The sequence below is a fragment of the Coffea arabica genome, chromosome 10c, assembly GCF_036785885.1.
Source record: "Coffea arabica cultivar ET-39 chromosome 10c, Coffea Arabica ET-39 HiFi, whole genome shotgun sequence".
Lineage (NCBI taxonomy): Eukaryota > Viridiplantae > Streptophyta > Magnoliopsida > Gentianales > Rubiaceae > Coffea > Coffea arabica.
Genome location: NC_092329.1, coordinates 51,272,895 through 51,283,067, shown reverse-complemented (window position 1 = coordinate 51,283,067; position 10,173 = coordinate 51,272,895). Strand labels below are relative to the sequence as shown.

General features: G+C 34.3%; 1 protein-coding gene across 2 annotated transcripts; it reads right to left on the bottom strand.

Annotated features, from left to right (window-relative positions):
- Nucleotides 1–749: 749 nt before the first annotated feature.
- Nucleotides 750–6,840, bottom strand: LOC113713240 (auxin efflux carrier component 6). Of its 2 annotated transcripts, XM_027236921.2 has the most exons (8): nt 6,384–6,840; nt 5,300–5,931; nt 2,664–2,853; nt 2,176–2,261; nt 1,766–1,923; nt 1,578–1,654; nt 1,161–1,251; nt 750–1,027 (listed from the first exon to the last, which is right to left on the bottom strand). In XM_027236921.2, exons 1-7 carry the CDS (start codon nt 6,806–6,808, stop codon nt 1,185–1,187), a joined length of 1,635 nt encoding a protein of 544 aa, XP_027092722.1. In that variant the 5' UTR covers nt 6,809–6,840; the 3' UTR covers nt 750–1,027; nt 1,161–1,184. The 2 variants fall into 2 exon arrangements, with proteins under 2 accessions (XP_027092722.1, XP_071925694.1); XM_072069593.1 differs by having other exon boundaries at nt 750–1,251.
- Between the last annotated feature and the right edge of the window lie 3,333 nt (nt 6,841–10,173).

Here is a 10,173-nt window from a genome sequence, read left to right as displayed (position 1 = left end):
CAAGATAACTTAGATAACTTGGATAAGTTCATTGCCGTATCCAGTTTTGGATGCGATGAATGATCATTTTCATACGACAGTCCTTTTAGCAAAAAAAAAATCTCGAAAGCAAGATAGTAGTGTTTCGTGGTGGGCACATTTCAAAAATACAGCGATACTAAATGAAAAAAAAAAATGATTTTGAAGGACATCATAATTGAGATATTTTTAATTTAACAATATTCATAGAAATTTGCCCAACCAAGAGGAGTTGGTAATTCTTTTTTGTTTTTAACCGTGTAGCTACAGTATAACTATAGAGGCTAGATTGACTCCATATGCAACCACTGGGCCAATGCCTCAGTGGCTACCAGGGAGGGGTTTAAGCCTTTCTTTGAGCGAAAAAAATCTAAGAGTTGTGTCATAGCACTTTTTTGGTCTAGTTGAATTTGTATACCCGCTAGCCTCCTACTACAACCTCTTTAGGCTTCCCCTCCCCCTTAGATTAGGATAGAGTAGATTATACAAATGTATCGTTGCTGAAAAAAAAAAAAAAAAAAAAAAGACTCCATATGCCCGGCGGACCAACTTTTAATATGACTCAGCAAAGCAGTCGATTCTGCTGAATATGCTGACAAATAGCAAGTCTTTCAATGGGCATAACCTTTGAAAGTTGAAATGATATTGCAAGAAATATTCGTCAAAATGATTCCTTTGATACGATGTTGACAAAAAAATGCAAAGGGAAATGACTCAATGATTTTGCCGTTTTCATCTTTTTCTTGGGTCAAACATAGATCTATGCCCTTCAACAACTTACACAGTCTCTTGCAATAATTTTATGAGAATCTGATATCTCAGTCGTAAGCAATTATACATAGGGTCCAATTCTTTCGGTCTCCACTAACTTGAACGTGCACTAATTACATGAGTAAAACACAGTAAACTAAAATCCACTGCTAATTCATTTCTCTCTGTATAAATGAAGCCTTTGATTTGCTTTCTCTCCAATCATAATTGCAGCTTTAGATAACTGTTCTAAGCCTTCCTGAGAAATTCTCAATTAAAACCATAGATAGATTCAGTCAATTTTTGACTGTTATTTGTTGGATCTAACATAATACATAGGACATATATATGAAATGTTGGCAATTGGGTACATGGGATTCTTGCTTTCTTACTTTTTGAGTTCCCTATGTTCATGATCACAGGCCGAGGACTATGTAGTATAGCAGCGTTACAGGCAAAGATACCAGCATCCCGAATATTACCCTGTAAAAGTCAAGAAAAACAGTTAAACAATTATGCATGCTGTGCAACAGCTACTAATTAAAGAGACAAACTCATTTTTCGTTAAGAGTTTCCAATCTTTTGAAGCTTAGATTGAGCTATATATTATGTCTACAATATATTCAAATGCTTCAGTTGATTTATCTAGCCCTAGTCGAATTACAAAAACTATGCTCTTTAATTTTTTTTTTTCTCTTCTTTTTGGCTAGGTTCATGATTGGTCAAATGAATGTTGAACTGTTCATGCTCCACCAAAGATATATAGGTTGCAGCAGCTAGCTAGTGTTTTCTGATGGGATAAAGCTTACCCGGTACTAAGTATGTCAGGATGCAAGCCATATTCTCTCGCAAAGACAAAAGGGACAATTCCTTGAGGAAGAGCAGCCTGAAAGAATCCCAGAAAACCCACCAAAAAATTTCACTTGAGTTTGCAATCACCATTGATTAGACCACTTTTTATTTTCATCTGCAAAGTATTGAGCATGACAATTATCACCTGCACTATAGCCGCATGCAATCTAATTCCTCTTAGTCCAACCGCAATTGATGCAGCTGACATTATCAATGGTCCACAGACAAAACGAATCACCATTCCTACAGCCGCCATTTTCGTGCCACAAGCAATAATCCGAGGTTGTAATGCCATGAATAACCCTGCAACATTTGTTTGTGAGATGTAAGGGATGTGGAAAAGTTTTTTTTTAAGGTTTTAGATGAATTCTTGTAGCATTGACTAAAGTTTTTTATGTTTAAATATTTCAACGTAATTAGTCCTCCCACATTTAGATTTTACTCAAAAAATATTTGTACCACAATGATAATTACTTTTGCGTTAAAAAAAAAAAAAAAAGCTAATGATTTGATTTGTCCACATTGAAGATAATTATCAGTGATAAGATCACTTACCCAAACTGAACATGGCCATTCCAAGACCTGCATCGGAGATTATTTTGATGGAGTATTTAACCAAACTTGGCATCCCAAAATTCCATCTGTACCCAAGATTACAAATTAAGCATCATACACAAATATATCCACATCCAAAAAAAAATGAAAAAAAAAAAGAGAAAGAGATAGAGAGAAATTATTAACAAAGTGAAAGCACACAATTATTCCTTATTTCTTTTTTTTTTAACGCGCGTGTGATTCGTTATTTCTCTTTTTGTAAATAAATCTTTATCTCGATTCAACATTTTGACATCATAACATGAATTGATCATGCAACATTAGATTGTAGAACAGGTTTATGCCTTAAAACCAACTGTTATGAACAAGCATTAGGACAGAATCACTGCTATATCGTAGCAATGAATTGATCAAAATTTTTTTTTCTACTTTTCAGAAAATAATTATCTATATAATACTAGATAATAATTCATTGTTAAGAAACTTACTTGAATGAAATGAGCGACCAAAGAAGCCCCAAGACACTGGAATAAGTATTTGGATTACGCAAAAGCTTTCTGCCTACCATTATAAGAATAAGTCTTAACATGACAAAAGCATTTGGCATTTCTTGATCTTTTGCTGCACCATGCGGACCTACTTCGACAATTGAGCAATCTCTGAAACTAAGATCGTTTTCTGCAAGCCAACATTCAATAAAATGGATCATCACTGTTCATATTTATCGACAAAACCAACCATTTATTTTTAAAGAAAAATATGAAATTCAATGTGTATAAATTTAATCGTTTTTCTCTATTTCCCCATTCAACATCTCACGCAGGAGTGAGACTTTTTTTTTTGCTTCTTAATATTGTCCTCCCTGTAAATATGAACTTGAAAATCAAATTAGCAAGCTCTCATGAACTGATTTTGTTTGTTATTTCAATAGTCCACAATTATAAAGATATAGATTTGTGCCATAATCTAAATCTTTGCTCATATTTATGGCTACATTTTCTGAGGGCATGTATGGTTTAAGACCATCTCGACCACTTTAGGTGAATATATAGGTAAAGCATCATACTGGTTCAGGACAAGCATGCAGGAAGTTAAAGTGGATACCATGATGAAACTGTCTTTACACAATATGGTTAGACAATGGACCCCAAATAACTTCCCTATGATCAACCCAAATACATGCGCCCTAATGTAATCATTTCACTTGCTAAAAAAGTCTGACCGACCACCAATTTTATGCTTAACCCAAAAAAAAAAAATTGCCAATTATATGAAGAAATATTAGGTGATTCTAATTACTTGTAAATAGTTCTTTAACATGGTCAAGAAAGAGGTGTAAATCTCTTGAATTTTGTCTAGAGACACTAGTCACATGAAACTGCAATATAAATCTCGACTATTTTCGTGGGTAAGTATGAATTTAGACTAGTCAACTCCACTATAGAACTTGGAAATCTATTGTGCTTATAGTTAGTAAAAGTTGATTTGTTTGCCTAGCACCAAAAAAAAAAAAAAAAAAAACCCACTGTTGAACAATTATATTGGGGGGAGTGATTCTTATCGATGGGCCAGAAGGCTTGAATTCTACTTAATTTGTTTGGAAAAAAATGTATATTTTGCACTGGAAAATATGCAAAAATTGGAAAAAAAAAAAAAAAAAAAGAGTTGTATAAAAATCGTGGATGTTTGCTAGAACCATTAAGAGCTCCTGTCATGTTAGGGGATCAGGATGCAAACATCATACAACTTGAAGGATATTAGTAATGAAACACATATATGTTCTGTATCTACATCTATAATTGAAGATTTTGGTGCACAAGAAAAGTTTAATTTTCAATACATTTTTCCAGGAATCTTCAGAAGTATTCGTTAAAAGTTTCTGGCGTTAGCTCAAAACAATTTGAGTTTGTATGAAACAAATCACTGAAATATCTAGACTACAAGAGTTTCCCAGTAATTAACGACAAGAAATCGGATTAGCATATGGAATTTTATTCCTCAATTAATTAAGTACTCGAATAGCACAACTTAAATGGTAGATTCCAAGTTAATCCATGAACGTGCTTTTTTCTTTGTAACCCAAATTGTCATTTCCCAGCTTTTCATTAGTCTCAACCACAAAAGAGAACGACAAAGAAGTTAGAAAGCCAAGAAAAAAAAAAAAAGGCAAGGCAAAAGGAAACAGTAAAATTCCCATGAGAATCCAAGACAAACACCAACACCAACATGCGATGCTACAGGCAGCAATTGTCTAGAAATTTGAGATACAGACAAATCCAAAATCAGGATGACTTTAGTGTATGAATTTCTTGAAGTCTAAAATGACTAAAGTATTACCAATCATAAAAGAATCATGCTGCAAATACTACATAAAGTACTACTATACTATATTATGATACATTGGTTTGTGGCCAAATGATTCGATTCGAAGAGAGAATAGCGTCAAAATCTTTTAAAGTACAGCATTTTTATTTTTTTTTACAAAATACAACAATTATTGGTTCTAAATCAGAGTTTTACCCATGTATGTATGATTATCACCTCAATTTTCTGCCATTGTGAAATTTGCAATGAGAAGGTCCAGTCATGTCTGGTCCGGTCAGTTGAGGTAAGAATGAGACATCTATAAGCTCAGGAGACAAATGTACAACCAGACGCAGAAGAAAGCAATTTATCTCTGACTACTTCATGCCTGCTACTTTTTCTAGTAACCATGTGATCCATATTTTTCCAGATCCCAATGACCCAAATAAGCTAGGTGATAATTCCAAATTTGTTGCTAGAACACTTGATTATACTACCAAATCATGTTCATGTAGAATATCAAACTTTTAATTACGTAATTTTTTTAGTTCCGTTTAAGTTTTAGGGACCAAAAAAAAAAAAAACAATTTCTCTATACTAGTTGGTCTAAGTTCATAACATGCATTCTCCATTGAAACTTGAAATCCTCCATTGGTATATGCGTCATGCATCTTTACTCATGCTCAAATGAAAATATCTTTACAATATAGGGGATTAATTTTTACAGTCTCAATTTTTGTCTGCTTTTGTATATTTAATCAAGTCCTAGGAAAGAAAGAAACAGTGTCGCGTGTCAAAAGTTGACAATACATTAACATACCTCCAAGAGCATCTTTGTGCCCTTGTCCCTCTCCAAGACCACCTTGACCCTTCCCCGGTGAGTCCCACACTATTTTCGTTGTCGGAGACGGCTGGCGGTGCACCTTCCCGGCAGCAGCCGGAGACCTTATCCACATCGGAGTGTTTACGATGGCAGTCGCGGTCACAGTGTCCATTTCATTAAAGTTTGATGCCCTAGGAGTAGGCTGAAGTGAGTAGGCATCCGATGATGCGTAACCCGATAACCTAGGACTTGTTGCATGGTATCCAAACCCTAAATCACCATGCCCAAAAGCAACATCACCATTTGCATGGTGGAATTCATGCAAAGGTGCTGGCGTGTTGACTGAGAATATCTCTGCGTTGGATAGGTTTGATGCTCTAGGAGTGAGTCCTAGGGATGATGATAATGCGGACTCAGGAGCTGAAGATGTTGACCGTCTGATTCGAACATGGATGCGTCCATTGACGTCCATTTCTGACTCGGTGCAAAGTGGGCCCCGGCCGTCTAGGGATATTACATCGTTGTCAATCTCAAATTTGGTGATGGAGGCAGCAATGGAACCAGGAAATTGGCTGCGGATTAGCATCGTTGCACCTCTGTATTCAAAGAGAAATAGCAAGAAGGTGTACCTGCATTGCAGTAAATATAGGAATGTTACGACTGATTTACACAGTTTGTGTAATTTCTTTGGGGCATATTGTCGTTACATTTATATTAATTCAATCATTCCTTAAAAAAATGGTTGCTTGGTCTGAGTGAGAACTGGAATGAAACCTTCATTTTGGATCCTATTTCCATTTGTATTTTTAGTTTCTCAGTGGTTATTTTGTTAGTGTAATGTGTGTTTGAGCTTGAAGTGAGTTTTGCAGCCAAAATTGAATCAACTTTGTGGCTAAATTGTCTACTTTTTCTCTTTTATCGGCTTGCTTTCAGGAAGAGAATTTGTCTCTTTCCACATCAATCTCCTTTTTGTGTTATTCCCTCCCTCTTCAAGGATAAAATGAACTAAAAGTCAAAGGAGCCATTGAAATTTTTGAGAGACAAAAGGAAAAAAAGGAGAAAAAGTGCTTAGTTGAAATACCAGATAATGCATTGAAGGACTACAAGTTGCACCATAAGGCTTTGCGTGAAATCTCCATACATGGCTTTAAGCAGAGGAATGCCCATGACTAGTGTGTTCGGCAAAGTAGAAACTGAGAAGAGGGTTATCATCCAATCGAATTTTCCTGTGCAAACGGCCCAAATTGATAGCAAAACAAGCACAAACATCTTAGAGAGAGTATCGGCTAATATGAACTTTGTGTCCATCTCATACGGATTGTTTTGAGAAATGAAGTGAAAAGATAGCACTGGAACTGCAAAAACTGCGACAAACCGGTTAATCCCGGCGCATTGCTCTGGTGTGAAGATCTTCCACCACTTGACTGAACCATATGCAACAAGCATTGCAAAGTATAGAGGAACCATTGCACACATGACCTTGTAGAAATCACTAGCACTGATCATCTTTTAAGTCTCTTCCCCTCTCTTATTATGAGTAAGCTATGTAAAATTCAAGGATGAGAAGAAAGTTTGATGAGTATATATAGGGAGGGATATGCAGACTTAGAGGCTCCTTTCTCCACATGTGTTAGATACCAGATCACAGTGAATTACTTTTTGGTACTAGGTCTTATTCATTGCATAAAATTTGGGACGGGAACAGTGAATTATATGCACAATATTTGATGTGGAAAACCAACAAGAAAAAGTGTACTCAAGTAATTACAAAAAGTTAATCCAATAGTTGATGTACATTTTCAAAATTTTTCGTGAAGACTTTACTAATCATGTCGTTTTGGTACAGTAGCGTCTAAGAAGATTTGTAATTGGCAGATATGGTAGCAGAAGACAAGTTTAACTTGTGGTAAACAAGTAACTTGCCAGAGGTTTAGTCAATGTTAGAAAGGTTACCTTTTGTATTTAGAAACTATGTGGATTCTTTCTGTAAAAATTACGAACAACCGAGATGAAGCATTGAAATCGTTAAGGAATTTTTCTGATCAGACAGCATTATTTTATGAGTTGAATCTTCCTCCTGGTGATTATTAGGAATCTATTCTTGAGGTCAAAGAAGTTTAAAGAAGTTTAAAGTGGGCAGGCTTTAAAAAAGTTTAAAGTGGGCAGGCTGCCATGAACATGTTCATCTCAAAATTCTTCCTTTTTATAGTTGTCTCTGTAATAATCATATAGGCAACTAAAGAAAGAAGGAATTTGGTCACAAAAACTATAATACTAGTCATCGAATAGATTTTTTACCCCTTTACAAATAAGGTCATCTCTATATGGCCACAACACCGATTATGACTCGTAAATGAATGTCATATTATAATTTGTGATTTAAAATTATACTTATTATTATTACACTATTTTTATATCATAAAAATAAAGCTTATATGACTATTAGCATATATATATATATATATATATATATATATATATATATATATATATATATTGTAAGTGTGAGATCTGGAATCATGATCTTCTACTTACAATTTTTTTTACTTTATTATTCAACCCAACCTTACCCGGAATCAGAAGTTATTAAACTATAGGGAGATTTTGTAGTAAAGGACCAAACCATAGCAAGGTAAAAGATAAATTATTCTCTCTTTTTTTTTTAGTGAATAGCGTGTTACGTATACTACAAATCTAAAAATCACTAGAACGAGAGATTACATTGTGAAATTTTTTACATATTCAAAATCTAGATAAACCATTAGTAGACCAATGATTATCTGTGCATGAGACCAATATCATATTTGCTATCCAACTGGTTCAATTTCAAATTTGATGTTGAGAATTCGATGAAATAATCTAAGAAATCCCAAGTTTGAAAATATTGCTTAGAATCAAAGAGAGAAAACTTTTATCAAAACACATAGAAGAAATGATATAAGAACAAAACTTATATATCTAATAAAGAAACTATAAAAAAAAACTTGAAAAATAAAATCCTACAAAAGAACAAAACTCTCATTAGGAAACCTTAAGAGAGAGAAAACTTTCACTAGTAAACACTAAAAGAGAGAAACTAATGATACCCTAAGAGAGACTTTATTAATATAAAAAAATAAAGCATAGAATTAACTGCTTAGCTCTTTATATGTTGTTGAAAATTAAAGCTCTCTAGACCTACGCAAACAATTACTACATTTTGTTTCTTGGATCTCTAGGCTCTGAATGCAATTTACGGTCACAAGATTGATGGAATGCTAATTCTAAAATATCCTTCAACTATATATTGAAATTCTTCCTTTTGTCTTTAAACTTCAAAAGTGGAATCGAACACAGCAGAATTTTTTTTGTGCTGCAAGTTCTATCTTAGCAGTTTCTGGTCATGGGCTGGATCTTAATCCAAGCAACATTTTATATGGAGTAGACTCAAAGACACATGTTAGCTAAATTGACATAACAACTTGCCCACCATTCACAAGAAGTAATCAAGGCCCAAATTATGTTGAACCACTAAACTACTATTAAAAATTACAGAATAACTTCGGCTTTAAGACAAAAGGGCTTTTTTTTAAAAAAATTGTCTTCATTTGTGTATGGCTGACGTTGCAATTTTTTATAACTCTTAATTGGGTTTTTTGCCCGATTATTGGGTTTTCATAGGGCTTAATTGGGTGTTTTGCCCAATGGCAAAGTCGAATCGTAAACGAGCCCAAGAAACAAAAACAGATAGACGCATGCAGTCGAAGCAAAGGGGTGAAAAAAATATGGAGCAGATGTAAACTGTTAAAGTTAATACTAAAAGAAGAGAAATGTATTTTTGTGGAGAAACGCAGCATTTTCTTGTGAGAATTCCAACACTTATAAGACAAAGAAAGGCATGGTGTTTTTGACAATTCAAATGGTCAAATGTGAGATTTTCCTTTTCTTTTCTTTCTGTGTTTATCAGATGATTTCAATTTCATACGTTGATAGGATTGGATATATATATCACATATTCAAAATTTAAATTTCTAATTTGAATTATGATTAGTTGTTATCCTTAGAAATATGATGCAGCAAAACGAATTTACAGATGAACGGGTCAAGAGATCAAATGTGTTTATGGGCTAATGTGGTCCAATCAAGATTTCAAAATAGAAATTCTTAACAATTTAATTTCTATCTAGCTTACTATCTTCCCGAGACACCCTACATTAAATGGAGTATGACTAATTAACTTTAAATTAAATAAGATAAATTATACTCAATAACAACCTACATTAAATCAAGGCGTTTTAGAAAAGTTACAAGTTAACTATATTCTTTAATTGAAAAAGTGGATTATAATTTGTGATAGATGAAAAAGAAAAACAAAACCATCAAAGTGAGAGGATGGAGTAGCAAATAAGCTGTGGGCTATCACATCTCGATTCCTACGAGAGAAAATGATGTATTTTCTTGTGAGAATTTCAATACTTATAACACAAGGGAATGGGTTTTTGACAAACCACCACAAATGTGGGGTTTTTTTTTCCTTCCTTTCTTTTTTTTTATTGATTTTAATTTAGTTTAAAGGAGACTCTAGAGTCTAAACCTCATAAGAAAAGAGATACAAAAAAGGTATCTGTAAGACAAAAAATAAATAAATATTTAAGAGTTGAATCAAGGAGTTCAACCTAACCTCATAAAGAAAAATAAATATTTTTTTTTCAGTTGGGGTATCCGAGCATACACCTGACTAGTCCCCCAACCCCGAGGAGAGCGGGCCCCACCGATCCTCAAGAAATTACGCCAGGTTGCTGAGGTCGGGTTCGAACCCAGGCCGTCTCACCCTAACGAGGGCTACACGACCACCCGACCAACCCGTCGGGGGCAAGTTCAACCTAACCTCC

Coding starts and splice junctions, on each gene's coding strand:
- LOC113713240 (XM_072069593.1), bottom strand. CDS start 6,808: ATGATCAGTGCTAGTGATTTCTACAAGGTCATGTGTGCAATGGTTCCT. Junction 5,932..6,383: donor GTCCTTCAATGCATTATCTG/GTATTTCAACTA, acceptor ACTGCAATGCAG/GTACACCTTCTTGCTATTTC. Junction 2,854..5,299: donor GCACAAAGATGCTCTTGGAG/GTATGTTAATGT, acceptor GTTGGCTTGCAG/AAAACGATCTTAGTTTCAGA.